General features: G+C 44.2%; 1 protein-coding gene across 12 annotated transcripts; it reads left to right on the forward strand.

Annotated features, from left to right (window-relative positions):
- The first annotated feature begins 1,285 nt into the window (after nucleotides 1-1,285).
- FAM161A (FAM161 centrosomal protein A) lies at nucleotides 1,286-11,822 on the forward strand. 12 transcript variants are annotated; one of them, XR_007777136.1, is made up of 10 exons: nucleotides 1,286-1,442; nucleotides 2,464-2,711; nucleotides 3,057-3,118; nucleotides 3,205-4,324; nucleotides 4,775-4,942; nucleotides 6,941-7,040; nucleotides 7,474-7,625; nucleotides 8,222-8,643; nucleotides 8,697-9,112; nucleotides 11,657-11,822. XR_007777136.1 is itself a non-coding variant. In XM_050972477.1 (9 exons), exons 1-9 carry the CDS (start codon nucleotides 1,323-1,325, stop codon nucleotides 8,984-8,986), a joined length of 2,628 nt encoding a protein of 875 aa, XP_050828434.1. In that variant the 5' UTR covers nucleotides 1,286-1,322; the 3' UTR covers nucleotides 8,987-10,055. The 12 variants fall into 12 exon arrangements, 10 of the variants coding, with proteins under 10 accessions (XP_050828434.1, XP_050828433.1, XP_050828432.1 ...); XR_007777135.1 differs by having other exon boundaries at nucleotides 8,222-9,112; nucleotides 11,657-11,821; XM_050972477.1 differs by lacking the exon at nucleotides 11,657-11,822 and having other exon boundaries at nucleotides 8,751-10,055.
- Nucleotides 11,823-15,665: the final 3,843 nt, after the last annotated feature.

Raw genomic sequence — 15,665 nt, forward strand, 5'->3', positions numbered from 1 at the left:
CTGCTCCACTTTGGGCTGGAAGGTTGAAGGTGACTGATCACGTCTTGTGATATATTCTAAAAGCACCCTTGAAGTGCACTCCAGTACACTTAACTGGCTTAGAGCTGCCTCTCCCAAAGCTTTCCCTAAGGGAGTGGCGATACTGCTCTCACTGATGCCTCTAGGAGGATCTTTGCAATGGGAGCACCTCCTATTCCTTGCAGCCATTCCTGGTGCCATCACATGATCCAGAGCCCTGCTGAGGGTGTTCTTCACAGGCCTTCCTCCCCCTGCCCCCAGAAGAATTGCCTTTCCCAAAGCTGGCTGAGAAATCAAAAGTGCACTGATTATAATAATGCAAATTAGCTTTCCAACTTTTAATTCTTAGCCTGACATTTGGAATTAACCCTTTCATCTCCATTATTGCTATATTGAAACAACGTCATTCCTTTTAACTTTTAAAGGAGAGTGTTCCATTTATTCTCACGTTTCCATTCATGATTGGTTGGAGCTGGAGCTTTTGAGTAAATTTCCACCATGGTGTTGACCTGCCGTTGTGACTTGCCAAGTAGAACAAACAGAATAACTCAACTACTAATTAATAAATTAGACAATCGATTTAGGCATTAATGCTCTGCATTAATTATTCATTGCCTGTTTAAAATTGCAAACAGTGCCTTACCCCACAGGGTCACATCCACCAATGATCTTAGTTCAGGTACTATGATTAAAGCTTCCATCCCCCATTATCAGAGTTACAATTCCTGACAAGAATTCCAGCAACAATTGTGTGTGATTTCATCACAAAAATATTTGTAATTTCACTACATTGAACAGGTCCAGCATGCATTCCTCTTTGTAGAGGAAGAATGTTCCTGCTTGTCCTGATAGAAGATAGAATATTCCTAGGGCAGAATGTTCCTGGTTTAGGATGGACTATTCCTAGGACTGAATATTCCTGGTTTAGGATAGAATATTCCTAGGACTGAATATTCCTGCTTCTCCTGGTTTAGAATAGAATATTCCTAGGACAGAATGCTCCTGCTAATCCTGGTTTACGCTGATATTGCTTACCTGAAGTACAAACACCAAGACGGAAAAAGCTCTTTAATGACTTGAGGGCGCAAAAACCTCTGGCTGGCCAGCGAGAATTGGATGTTCCCACTAAAATCCTGGGACAAGACCGCAGTAACTCCGCGCGGGCAGCGGCTGCGAGCGGGGTCAAGTCCAGCCCGGCTCAGCCGAGCGGCGCTCGGGCTGGGCGTTAACGCGCCCCGCCCCGGGGCCGCCCCGGCAGGCGGAGCGCACGGAGTCCCCTCCCGGCGCTGCCGCTCGGTGCCCGCATGGAGGACGCGCACCGGGCCGCCCGCCTGGCCGCCTCCTGCCTCCGCACGCCGCTCGACCCGCGCACACGGGCGCCCGCCGCGCTCTACGAGCGGGGGCCGCCGCCCGCCGCCGCGCAGGTACCGCGGGCACGGCCCGGGGCTCCGCGGGGACCTCCCGGGGCACAGGGGACACACGGACAGACACAGGCGGGGGACACCTGGCAGATAGCCCGGGCGCAGCGCCGATCCCTTAATGCGCTTGCGGAGCAGATGGAGGCACTCCCTGCCCTGCCCTGCCCTGCCCTGCCCGGGGAGAGCTGGGACCTCCGCGGGGCGAGAAAACAAGCTGGGCTTGGACACGCCGGATCCGGGAGCTGGAGGGTGCTGGATCCCAACGCTTCAGGATTTTTGCAGTGAAAACCTGACAAAACATAAAAAAGATTTTTCTTTTTTTTTTGTTGGAATGTCAGAGTTTATTCAAATACCCCTGTGTGGAAAAATAATACTCTAATTATATTTATAAAGAAACTGGACGATGACTTTTTTTTTTGCTTAGAAGAAAATGAAGCTTTTGTGTGCTGACTAACCTGGCTTTAATAACTTCTCTGACTCGTGTAAGCTTTAAAAACGCTTAAAGAATATTAGCTGCACACAGCTGCAAGCTGACAAGCAGTATTGGAAATATAAGCTGTGCAGAATCCCTGTCATTTCACAGTAAGTTATGGAAATGGCATAAATATTTATGCACCGCATCTCTAATGACTTATTTTTAGAGTGGTCATGGAACTAGGAGGCAGAGAAGGTTCTGTTTGCTTGTAAATAAAGGCATTTTTAGAGCTGCATAGTAATCAAGGAAAAATTACACTTTACAAAATAGTTAATTTTTTTTCTTTTGGTAAGTCCTTTTGATCTTATTTCCTGTTATAAACATATTGATTTGAGGGCAGACTTGGGAATTTTTACAGGCTTTAAATAGGACCCCTAGGATAAAAATTAATATGCAATAAGATTATTCCTTGTACTTCTACATTGGCATTTGTATACAGGTATCTCTATTTGTGTTACTTTACCATTCCTTAGACTTAATTAGGATAAAGCAATATTAAGAACCTTGTGCCCCTTCCTTCTAGCAGAAAAAATTTAAAAACATCTCTTCTAGGATGGCTTCGACTTGGATTCAAATACCAACAGAGAGCAGGCCTCCACTCCAAAGAGAGACTGTGACAAGTGGATAGACTTTTCCAAAATGTACAATTCCAATCAAGAGTATTACTTGAAGCTGGAAGAGCTGAAAAATGCCCACATGGAGACGATGGCAAAACTGGAAAGTATGTATCAGAACAAACTGTATTTAAAAGGAGTTCGAGCCCTGGATAAGAGAAATGACACCTCTCCAAAGTGCTGTAGGTAAGTTTGGGGGCACTTTTTAGCTGAAGATTCCCAAATGCTTTGCAGGCAGCTGGAAAACAGCAAGGTGTGTTTCTGAGCTGGAAAGTGTTCCACTGCCCACCCCTCATAACCAGATAATCACCAAAAGTCAGTTTTGGTGACAGAAACGCTCATTACTTTGCTAATGGTCTGTGAGATTTAGAGGTGGGTGTGCAGCAGGGATTGGGCAGCACATTTAGGAAAGCACAGGGCCTTTCCCAGATCAGGAAGTGCTGACTTGGTGATCAGCACTAAAACCAGGATCTGCTTTGAGCTCTGCTCTTCTCCCTTCTCTCCCCCTCAGCCACTCGTTTTTGTTTCTAGTGATGATTCCTTAGAGTGGAAGTCACCGGCTTTGCATCAATGGTGGACTGGCTCAAACCAAGGTTGTTTTTTTTCCCCCCTTTATTTTCAAGGCCAACTTGGGACAAGAGTTCATATCAGCCTCTTAACCTGCACAAATCCTTTTCAGACTCAGACTCAAGCGATCCCTTGGGCTCAAGCGCATCGGACGCGTCTGATGAAGAATTAGTGTTTGAAGAGAACGGCAGCGAAGCTGGATCATCCTCATTTGCTAAAGAGCAGATTGAAAAAATGTGGGATGGCTTCTGCCTGGAAGACTACATCTTCTGTGCCAAGCACAGCCTGCCCAGCTCACCAGCCCGCAGGAAAGTGCGCAAGAAAGAGAAGGCGTGGTACCCCAGAATCACCGTGCCCAAGCCCTTCCAGATGACCATCAGAGAAGCTCAGAAGAAAGAGCAGAACGTCAAATCCAAGTCACAGATTGAGCTGGAAAATCACCTGCTGAAGAAGCAGCTGGAGGAGGAAGCAGAGTGTCAGAAGAAGTTCCGAGCCAACCCCGTGCCCGCCACCGTCTTCCTGCCGCTGTACCAGGACATCGTGCAGCGGAACGAGGAGCGCAGGAGGTCTGTGAGGGAGAGGAGCAGGCTCCAGCTCCTGGCCACCCAAAAGCCCTTTAAGTTCATTGAGAGAGAGAGGCAAAGGCTTGAAGCCAGGAAAATGCAGTTAAAAGACCTTTCCCCACCTGAAATTAAAATCAAAGTGTTCAGAGCGAAACCAGTCCCCAGATGTGTTTATAGTCCAGATTTCCATGACAAGGTAAAGGAAGAGGAGCTCTGCAGGGAAATCAGGATCAGGATGAGAGCTGAGGAGCTGCTACGAAATTCATCTGTACCCAACAGCAGACTGGCCTTAAAAGAGACCAGCAAAAAGAAGAAACACAGGAGCACTGAACCAAAGCAAATGGAGCACAAGCTCAAGATCAAATCGAGCGTTCCTGATTTTGAACTCCTACACGAGAAATTCCAGAAACGCCTCCTGCGACAAAAAAAAGTGAAACCCCTCACAGTCTGTGAGCCTTTTGACCTTTGTACTTCATACATCCCCTCAAATAAGGACAGGATCTTGAAGGACATGCAAGAGGATGAGGAAAAACTGAAGGAAACACGGTGGCCGTTTGCCTCTCCGAGACGGAAGCCTCAGTCAGGGGCAAAGCCTCATCTCCTGGGAGAGGGAAAATCCAAACCTCCCAAAACCACAGAATCCACCAGACGGCGGCTGCAAGCCCTGAGGTGACTGCTAGGAGATGCTCTACTTCATGTATACTTGAAAAGCAGACTTTTTTAAAATTATTAGTATATATTTGATGTTTTATTTGGTGTTATTTTTGGTATTTCTTCATATGTTTTTAATTCTTCCATGCAGTGAATATAGAAGTTAATTTGTTAATATAAGGGCTTATAATATAAATCTTAAAATATTTAAATATAGGATTTAATTAGTATTTATTATTGTTAAAGGAACACTAGTGCATTTTTGTCAGCTTGTCCCTAAGAAGAAGACAAATGGCCCTGGTTTCCCAGGATATCCTGAATCCCTTGAAGTGGCACATATGTTGTGCCTTTCATAGCAACCCTGTTTTCACCCTGTTTTTCTCTTTGGAATCATCTCTGCCAAAGCTTCCTTTGAAGTCTTGCTCTAGGTTTAAACTGAATTCAGCCTTAGTTTATTTTCCCCACCAGGAATTCCCTTGAGGAAAAGAGAAAGCTGGAAGAACAACAAAAAAGGAACAGAAACAAGCAGAAACAAAGAACGAAAAAATTCCAGAAAATTGTGATGGCTCGGGCTGAAGCCAATGACCCACATCAGAGCCTAGCTCAGATGTCTAAACCCAGATTAAAAACATTCAGGTATTTTGTTGCATTCCCCTGAATCCCAAACACCTCATTCAACAATGAGGAGGAGAGGTTTGGGATTGCACTGTATGTTAAACATACAGTGGGTAAAAAAAATAGCATAGTCTAAGTTTAGATACTTACATGAGTGGTAAATTAAACATGGTGCAAGCAGCTGGTGAAAAAGTGGCCAAATTTAGCATTTCAGCTGGGAAATTGATGCCAACCTATACTGAACTCAGAGTATAGAAATACATAGCATATAGAAATATATATGTATTCCACATTAGACTATTATAGACTCAGTAACAGGAGAGTGCTGTGTTTTCTTCATTGATGTATCAGCTAAAGAGGAAAAGGTTGTAAAAATCAGGAGGAAAGGGAACGGTGTGGATACAGAATTTCCTTGCAGAGCTGGATACTGCACTGGTGTTGGTACAGCTTTGGTGCAGCAGCGAACATTTCACAGTTCACTTCTTTGTCCCAGCAGGTCCCCACTGAAGAGGGAAATAAAAGCAGGACTATTTTAACTTGCCAGTGCAACAGCAGTGAGTGAGGAAGCTGCTGGTGCTCAGGAGGAATGGGATCCCAGGTTCCCTGGAGTAGAGATGCAATGCACAGACTCTTTGTGCATGACACAGAGAAGAACAGAGGGCCTTCTTGGAGTGCTGTAAGCTGCCACTCCAGATGGCTCCAGCTCTGACACAGCTCTAACCCCATGACTGCAGCTTGGCCTTGTGTTTGGGGCTAATTAACCCTTCCTGCTTTTCTAATACTAAGAAAAATAAATCCTGTCTGAACAAGTGTTTAGTGAGGTTTGTGATCTGGCCTGGCACGGTGGTTCTGCTGCAGCATTGTCAGCTTAAGGTGCTGTTATGTGGGGATGGTGAGAGGCACTGCCTGCTCTGCCCCTGTGGCTTCATGCCTGGGCAGGGTTCTGGGGCAGCAAGCACAAATCCCAATTTCCAGTGAGCTGGCATGCTGTTAATATCAGGAGCTTTGTAATCTGTGTGTCCCTGAGCAGGTGATCTGGGACAGAGAATCAAGAGGCACAGGAGGTGATTGTGGATGTGGTTTGGGTTTGTTCCACAGCAAATTTCACACTACAGGAGCTCCTGTCTGGGTGTGCAATGCTGCTGTTGCAAAGCAAGCTCACTTCCCTGGTGCAGGGGTTGGACCTGATGGTGCTCATTTCAGCCCAGCTGGGATGTGTCACACTGACACTGTCAGTGGCAGACAGACAGACAGACAGACAGACATTCACAGCAAGGAGTGGAAGTTCACTTCCCAGCATGGTGAGGAGTTCAGGGATGGTCAGGGGGAGAGGCTGGAGGAAGCAGAGGTGTAAAGGGCCCCCCTTGATCTCATCCTTGCCCAAAGTGCCTGAGCTGCAGTGGCAGATGTGCCCGGTTCAGAGGCAGTCACAGAGCTGCCTGTCCCACCCTGGGGAAGGGTTCCAACCCATTCCACCTGGATTATCCAATGCTCCCTGTGATCCCAGGGATCATTTCAGTTGTGAATCACCAGTTTCATGATCCTGCTCTATTCACTGGGCCCTTGCCAAACCAAGTCAGGATAAAGGTGTTCCATGATCCAGGACGTGCCCACCTCTCTGGGCTGAGCAGCTGCTACAGTAGCAAGGCTCTCACACCTTCAGACTTGAGAACTACTGATCTTTATTTAATGCTCCTAATTTCCTGTGGTGTACTCTTAAATTTTGCTTACAACAACTGGAAGATCTGTATGAAATCAGCATGTAAAAAACCCTAAATATCCAATTTTTTTTACCAAAAAACCCCCAAGAACCCAAACTCAGCCTCTGTTTAAGTCCAGTAGCCAGGACCTGCCTCTGCCTAGCCAAAGTGACTCCTTCAGAGATGAATTGTTCAGTACCTCTAATGTATCTTGAAGTATGACAACATTTAATTTGTTCTGAGCAATTTAAGTGCTGTAGAAAATGACTCCTTGTGCTATAAATTAATAATGATTTCTCTTGTACTCTGCTCCCCTCAGGAACAACGAGAAGCAGAGAAGGCAGGAATATTTGCAAGAATTGCAAGAAATGGAAGAAAGAGTAAAACAAATGCCATTGCTTTTAGAAAGAGTCACTCAGGTTGCATTGTTTCTGAACTATTAATTAATCTTGACTGATACTGAATGAGACATTTGTGCTCTGACATTTTTAGAAGATACTTCAAAAGCACTTTTCAGGGCAGTGTTTCTCCATTTCAATCTCTGTTGCCCCACCTCCATGTAAATATCATCATTTTGGAGATGTGCTTGCACAGGGAACTGAGAGCTGTTGTAAATGTGTCTGGTTCAGTTCCAACACGAATAACCCTGACCACAGCCAAGCATTGCTGGTACAGGAAGGTAAAATCTGGGAGAACATTTTCAAGTATTTTTTGCCATTCTTACCTGCAGTGAATAATCATTTCCACTTGTCAGCAGCAATTAATGAATCAGAGGATTGATTTAAATCAAAGTATCAGAAGCCAGGCATTTAATGCATTAGGTAACATTTAACCATTGTGGTTTTTCTACAGAAAAATGCCAGAATAGCTGCAGAAAAGTATTATTCCAACAGACTGAGAGCACTGGGGATCTGCCCAGAGTTTGTTTCAAAGAAAGGAGGAGCAGCCAAATCACTGCACTTCTCCACTGCTGGAGATTTCACCTCCATTGCTGGCAGAGCAAGGTACAGATGACTGAAAGCTTTTTCTTTTTACCCACCATGTATCTAATAATTAGAAAAATTTCCATGCGCAGATTTAAGGGAGTTTTAATGATTTTCAGTATTTTCCAGGGAACTATTTGACTATGTGGTATGTTAGCATTAGTATGTATTTTTGATTGGTTTTCCTGGATTAAATATTATTTTGTAAAACAGAGAAGAGCTGCTTAACCAACCTGTTATGTTATGTAATGCACTTTAAAAAAAAGAAAGAAGAAAAATATTCTTTCTTTGTTCCTTTCATCCAAAATTCTGGCAGGTTGCTGTAAGCCACTACCTTTAAATTTTGAATTTTTTAAGTGAATCTTATTAAAATAGTTTTTAGTATCTATTGGGTGTTATGATTTGAAAGGAAGCAGAAATTAAATTTAAAAAAAAAAGAAATATATAACTAATACTGTTCAGTTACTTTCTGGCATAAAAAGGGACTCTTGTGTCCCCCCTTCTCTTTTCCTTCCCCAGTTCCACCCCAGCCAGGGCTGCCAGGCTTTGTCCTGGGTTACATAAGGTGGAAAGCATCTTCCAGAGAATAAAACCCCACATGCAATTTGTCTTTTCAGAACCACCAAGGTTAAAGTGAAAAAAAATGAATTCTTTGAGGAAGCAGCTGGTGACAGTCCCCAGTCTGAGCAGTCCTGGGAGGAGGAGGAGGAGGAGGAAGAGAAGAAAGGTGTCAAAACCTCCACCCCAGATGAGCAGTGCAGTGACCTGGAGGATGGGGGTGAGGCCAGGGCCAGCCCTGATGTCCTTGAGCCTGAATCCAACCAGCACAGTGACCAGGAGGAGGAGGAGGAAGAGGAGGAGGAGGAAGCCAAGGCAGACCTGTCACTTGGCCATTCCCAGGAGGAAGAGGAGGAAGAGGAAGCAAAGGCAAGTCCATCACTTGGTCATTCCCAGGAGGAGGAAGAGGAGGAAGAAGGCAAAGCAGGCTCATCTCTGGACCATTCCCAGGAGGAGGAAGAGGAGGAAGAAGCAAAAGCAGGCCCATCTCTGGACCATTCCCAGGAGGAGGAAGAGGAGGAAGAAGCAAAGCAGGCCCATCTCTGGACCATTCCCAGGAGGAGGAAGAGGAGGAAGAAGGCAAAGCAGGCTCATCTCTGGACCATTCCCAGGAGGTGGAAGAGGAGGAAGAAGGCAAGGCAGGCTCATCTCTGGACCATTCCAAGGAGGAGGAAGAGGAGGATGAGTCCAGACCCAAGTCTGATGGCTCCCATGAAGAGGAAGCTCAGTCTGACCCTGAAGCTGAGGGTGCCTTCCAGTATGAGGATGAGGAGTATGAGAGTGATGGTTCTGAGGAGGAGCCCAGTGAGGAGGAAGGGCACTGAGGAAGGGCTGGGGCTCAGGAGCCTCTTGCACTGCTGGCTGTGCTTTTGAAGCACTTTCTGTATTTACAATATTGCTTCCTCTAGGAACCATCCCCTCCTGTCCATGGTTATCACCATACCAAGCAGGTTATGTTCTCTTCTCCTTTGAGGAAGAAATGATCACATCATTACCTTTTCCAGCTGCTCCAGATGAAGAGAGGAACAAAAGAATTCAAATTCTTGAAGCAAATGTTGAAAGCCATTCCTGGTTTGGAATGAATTCTGGTCTCAGGTGGAATCCTCAGTGGCAGCAAGCCAAACATTTGCCTGAGTTTGGCAGATAATAGGCACTCTAAAGATCAAGATATATTATTAAAAATTGTATCAGAGAAGAACTTGGTGCTTTGCTACAATCCAAAATGCTGTGAATTTGTACCTCTTTGTTGAGGACACCTGCCAGTGCAGGAATTCTGTTTTTTTTCCAGTCAGAAGGCTCAAGTTGCTGGTTTCCACCAAGAAAATAATTTTCCTTCGTTTTACTCTTCTTTGTTGCACTCTTCTGTAGCATTGGTGCTCCTGTGTTCCCAGAGTGAGCTGCAGCCTCATTATTTCATTCTAAATGACACAGGAATTTCATCATAAATTACAGGGTGCTGTGCAACTGCTGAGCCTCCAATCCAGCTCTTGCCAGGGGCTGGCAAAGCCAGGGCAGGTGTTGGAGCAGGAATTGCCATTTTATCCCTGGAAAAGGGGAAGCTTTTTACCTCAGGGAACTCCAGTTGTATGAAACTGTGCAAGGGAGTGCTCTAATACCTCTTCTTACACACTGGCTACTCAGGACTGTAGCTGCTCCATAAAAAACTCCAAAACAATGTTTGGGATTTGGATTTTTTCTTGTATCAGCACTCCCTTCCCCTGCTAGTACTGACTTTCTTACTGAAAATTCTGTCATTCTTTTTTCCTCCTTATTTTGTTACATAGTTTCTCTGTGTTTGGAAGTTTTTTAAGCATTCTTACTTTTATTTATTTTTCAAGTGTGAACATAATTAATGTGAATTTGAAACTTTTTAAAAACTTGAATAAAGTATCTGTGAAATTATTAATCCTTGCTTCACAAGGAAGTTTGCTTGTGGTTGTGAGGATTCTGTAACTCTGAGGAGTTGTGCAATTAGCAATCACAAATGATGGTGCTTGTCCCTTTAGGAAATCAAATCCTTTCCTGAAAGAAGGCAGAGGAGCTCTAAATTATGTTATTTTTCTCAGATGATTTGAAGTGATTTCAAAGGAAAAAAGTCAAATCTGTTTCTAAGATTTGACAGCACTCAGCTAAGTGTTCTAAAAGAACAAATATGTAATTCTTGAACTACTAAACTAGGGGTTAAAAATACCACTAAAATTCATGTGAATGTGGAGAAAGTAGCAAAGCCAATGCTTTCTTAAGGTTTTAGAAGGAGTTGGGAACCTGTGTAAAATTTAGATTGAGTTTGTCACTGAACTTTTAAATATTTTAAATATAAACCTTAATAATAACAGAATTCATGAACATGAGAAATCAGATATAACCAGGAAGGGTTAGGACAGATTTTGGAGGTTATGCCTCAGCTTTTTTTAGCATTTCTGGAAAAGAAAAACAGAATTGTGTGGACTAAGGAGATCCAATTGATTATGGTTTCCCAAGATTTCCAGGAAGCTTTTCTAGGATATAAAGTGCTACAAAATTCCTGAAAGGAACCAAGCTCTTTGTAGGAAAAGGAAGATCCTCATGAATGGGTGAAGAAACCTTGAGGTATTAAAGGAACCACTTATGGAAATCCCTTGGAGCAGCAGAGTTTTCAGACAGGGAGGATAATGAGATCAAAGTCCAAAAAGCTGTTCAGAAATTGGATTACAAACACAAAGAGATCAACATTCCAATCAGGAATTAAAAAGCAAAGAAAAATCAGAGATGGCAGAACAGAAATGGAGACACACAGGTCAGGGTGAATTAAACCTCAGGAAGCAAAGTACAGCAGTGAAAAACATTTTAAACAAAGAAGAGCCAGGTACACCTGTCAGGAGAGGAAAAACAGTCTGGCCTAAAAACCAAGTCATGATTTGACCTTTTTTTTTTTCTTTTTGCAAGGAGGATGATTTAAATGTAGAAAATCCAGAATAACTAACAGGATGAGAGCACTGAAAAAAAAAACCCCAAAACTGTATTGAAAGATAAAACCCCAATAACTTCAACAGGAAAATCAAAATCCAAAGGTGATGTAATAGAAGCATTTTAAGGCTCATTAGAGGAGAAATGCTGATGAGTTATGCTTTCAGGGAAGCCACCTAGCAGGAGGGAGAGGAATAGGAAAGTTTCTCACAGATTACTGAATATTCTGTCTTTAATATTTTAATTAATGGCCACAGCACAAAAGTAGGAACATGTTCAAAAATTTGCAAAGGAAATGAGGAAGGTGTATAAAAAAAGGATTTAAAATACCACATGGGAAGAAGGGGGTAACTTTGCATGTGAACTGTAGTATAAAATTATTTTGCAGTGCAAGAATAGTGTATCTATATAATAATTATATTTATATTCTGAAGGAAGAAGCCAGAAGTTTGGGATATTGTGCTTTTTGGAAGCACTTTCTGTATTTACAATATTGCTTCCTCTAGGAACCATCCCCTCCTGTCCATGGTTATCACCACACCAAGCAGGTTATGTTCTCTTCTCCTTTGAGGAAGAAATGATCACATCATTACCTTTTCCATCTGCTCCAGATGAAGAGAGGAACAAAAGAATTCAAATTCTTGAAGCAAATGTTGAAAGCCATTCCTGGTTTGGAATGAATTCTGGTCTCAGGTGGAATCCTCAAGGCTTCTCTAATGGCAGCAAGCCAAACATTTGCCTGAGTTTGGCAGATAATAGGCACTCTAAAGATCAAGATATATTATTAAAAATTCTTTCTAACAGTGTGTCTGCCCCATTGCCCACAAGCTGAAGTCAAACGTGAGTTTTGCATACAGAATACATTGTCCAGGAACACTGTTTAGTTCATTATAACAAGATATGACAGCTGCTGGCTTACAAACATTAAACTAATGAAATTAGATATATTGATATTAGATAAATAAAATGAGATGAAATTTAAAATAATTTGGTGTATGTCCTCCTCACCCTTCAGTGGGATTACAGCTTTACATCTCTTTTGGTTTTAGGAAAACCAAACCCAAAAAACCAGCAAACAAACACCCTTGCATACTCCAGCAAAAATTAAATTGCTTCTTTCTTCAATAGGAATTCCAGGGATTTGAGGAATGAACTAAGACTTACAAATAGTATCAGACAAATTCCTGTCCCTCCTGTGTGCTAAAATCCCAGCAGAGCAATCAGGGGTCCCAGGGCCAAGGTCAGCAGGTGACAGGGCCAGCAGGGTGTCCCCAGCAGCTGTGGCCAGCCATGCTCCCTGTCCCACGGAGCTGCAGCCCAGGATCAGCCACTGGGACAGTCCCCCCAGGCCCAGGGGCTGGGGCACAGAGGAGCAGATGGTAACAGGACAGAAATCCCCTCCTTTTCTGATCATTACCACCATGAGAGCAGGCTGTGTTTCACAAACACCTGGAAAGCCAGTTGTCAACAGGACAGAAAATAAAAATATTTGCACCTGCACAGCTCCAAACTTGCTACTAATAGCCAGGGCTCAGTGCCATGAGCAGATTACACAACAGTTAGGCAGGTTACAAAAGGGAGGTTAGTGAGATTAGGCAGGTTGCTGATTAACTGTAGCAAGCAGGCTATCAACACAGGCAGGAAATTCTGCTTGCCAGGCTAATGAGCTGCTGCAAACCACGTTATCCAGAGGATTTCAGACTCAGCTTTCCACACTGGTAGGTGTACCTGCTTCTCAGGGAGACCTGCTGTACTTTGTGATGTGTGTTCCATGCCATCCCACATTTCTCTAAGGTGGGTGAAAGACACACAAAGTATGTTTGTAATAAGCAGTAAAACATCAAAAATCAGCTTTTGGTGTGTGACATTCTGATTGAGCTCTGCTTTGGGCAGCTCCATCCTGTGACACCTTCATCCCCAAGGTGCTGGAATGGCCAAGGGCACCATCCCAGCTGCTCCAGCAATGAGCTCTCACATCAGCCACACAAAGAGCTGAGTGTGTGAGGCAGCAGCACTTGGAAAGGACCAGTTTGGGGTCCTTTGTAGAGTTCTCAGGATCTGAGCCTGTTAGACATTGTGGTTTTTTCATCTATCCATTCCCCTTAGCCCCAGACCAGGATTGTCACCTGCAAACTGCCATCCCTGGAGGACATGGAAGCATTGGGATATCTTTGAACTCTGAGTTTTCTAACCAAAAATGTGACTGCAGCCACTGCTCAGCAGAATTGCAGCCCAGAGTGCTGCAGTTCATCTGACTGACACACAGGGGCTGCTCGTGGTGCCACTGCAAAATCCCCACTCCTAACACACACCCAGCAATGGGTCCATGAGATCTGTGATCCTGCAGAGCTCTCAGACCTCCCAGGGCACTGAGAGCTCCTGAATCCCTGGCTTGTTAAGCAGACTCACAGCTTATCCCTGGGTGAAACCTTCCTTCTCCTGGTGCTCTGGTAATGCTGATTTAATGCAGGCCCAGCAAGCTGAGGCTGAGTTGAACTCTGCTGGTGGAGCTGGCTGGGTACCTGTCTGCCTGCTCCAGCTTGTTCTGACCCTGAGAACTGGCACAGAGCCCCTCCTGTTCCCACAGCTCCCTTTCCTCCCTTTCCCACTGAAAGGCAGCTCAGTGCTGCCCAGAAAAAGCCTCAGTTTCCAACCAGCCACACAACTCCTGGGTAATATTCAACTTTGTGTAAAGGGGAACTGGGAAAAAGCTGTGCAGGTTTATGCAAGAGTCAATTCTCTCTCAGACACCTCACAGGCAGCACCACACCCAGCTCAGCTCTCTGCCCTCCCACCCTCACACAGAGCCAGCGATTCCAAAATGTGGAAAATCCCAAAATCCCATTTGAGGGCACCCAGCTGAACTCTGATTTAGCACTAAATGAAAATAAAATCCACCCTGGAAGATGGTTCTGTGGAATAGAACTCTTCTTTTTGGGACAGAGTTGCCACATCCCAAACGAATTTCCATTCCCTGCAAGGGGCAGGGAAACCAAGAGGGGAACATCCAGGAACTTCCAGCACTCTCCCTGCTTTCCACCACCTTCTCACAGGTCTTGTGTCTTGACAAAGAAAGCTCTACAAAGTCTGCAAAAAGCTTTGAACTCCTCAAGCCAAAGAAATTCTGGAAGGGCTAAATGTTAGGATAGAAGAGCCAAGCCTGCAGATGAGATGCCTGAAGGTTTCTCAGATCTGAGCACAACATTATCCAAAGAAGCTGCACTTCCCAATTTGCCCACTTACACAAATCACCTTGCAACAACCAGGTGGTTTCCATGATGGGGTTGGATTTGGGGGTTTTTCTTTAAATACCAGTTTTATCAAAACCTCAGTAAAACACATTGTCTAAACAATGGCACAGGGATGCTGAAAATCTGCTTCCCTTTCATTTGTGAGTTGTGCTCCCTCCTAACTCACTGCCACAAGCCCCTTTCATACATCACCCTCTCCACATAAGCCTCCAGCTCTGCTCTTTCCTTCAGGCAGCATCCTGCAAAATAATGGCAAAAATCACAGCCTGATAAATGATTTGTAATTTGTGCACAGATGGTTGTGCATACACAAATGAGAGCAGAGGGCTGAGGCAGAAGGACATCTTGATAAAGTACCTGGGACATTTTTTTTTATCTTTTACCAATATCTGGTTTCAAAGAACTGTTTGAAATGAATTAGAAGTTTGTTTCAGGTGACAGGGAGCAGTCCCTCTCCTCTCTCCTGCCTACTCACTGTTGAACAGGGTCCAAGGTTTGTAAAGTCCAGACCAAAAAGTCCTTCTGAGCATCCAGTAACTCTACTGAGCTTGCTGAATTAGTGGAAACCATCTCAGGAGAACACTCCAGAGCACAAGAGCTCTTTCCAGCCATTGTGGTGAGGATCAGGGGATGCAGAAGGGGAGGGAAGATCAGATGACTGCTAATATAAAGGTGGGGAAGCAAAGAATGAGAGGAGCTGCTCATTTGTCTCACTAAGAACACACAAGCACAGCCCAAGTGTGTGTTTCTTATTTTCTGTTTCATGTACATAAATCAGCTCTCAAATACACCCAGGGATCTGACAATCATTTCCCCCAGCCTTCTGTTTTAAACCCAGCACACATTTTCTGTGGTTATTTTGGAACTATGACAGTCTTTCAGGGCTTTTATTTGTTTGGGTTATGGCTTTTTGGAGGGAGTGAGTGGGGGATTGTGTAAGGCTTTGGGGTTTTTTTTTTAGAACTTCCTGCAGCATAATCTCTTTGGGCTCTGTATCCCAGACAGAGAATTTGCTGCAGAACATCTACTTATGTCCCAGTCACACAAAGAACAATCACAACAAGAAGTATTGTACTCTCTGCTATAAACACTGCTAGAACAAAATAGTAAGATTAAGGGGGAAATAGTTAAAAATAGAACTCTTTTCTTTCCAAAGGAAATAACATGATTTTCACCCCAGCCTCTCTTGTCATTGTTACAACAATGGTTCATTTTAGGCCATATCTGACTGCACTTGGAATCAGGAAGCCCTGGCACAGATGTGCTCCAGCAGCTTGTGCTTTGTTTGCACTCAAAGCCTGGGCCA

This window comes from Serinus canaria, chromosome 3 (assembly GCF_022539315.1).
Source record: "Serinus canaria isolate serCan28SL12 chromosome 3, serCan2020, whole genome shotgun sequence".
NCBI lineage: Eukaryota > Metazoa > Chordata > Aves > Passeriformes > Fringillidae > Serinus > Serinus canaria.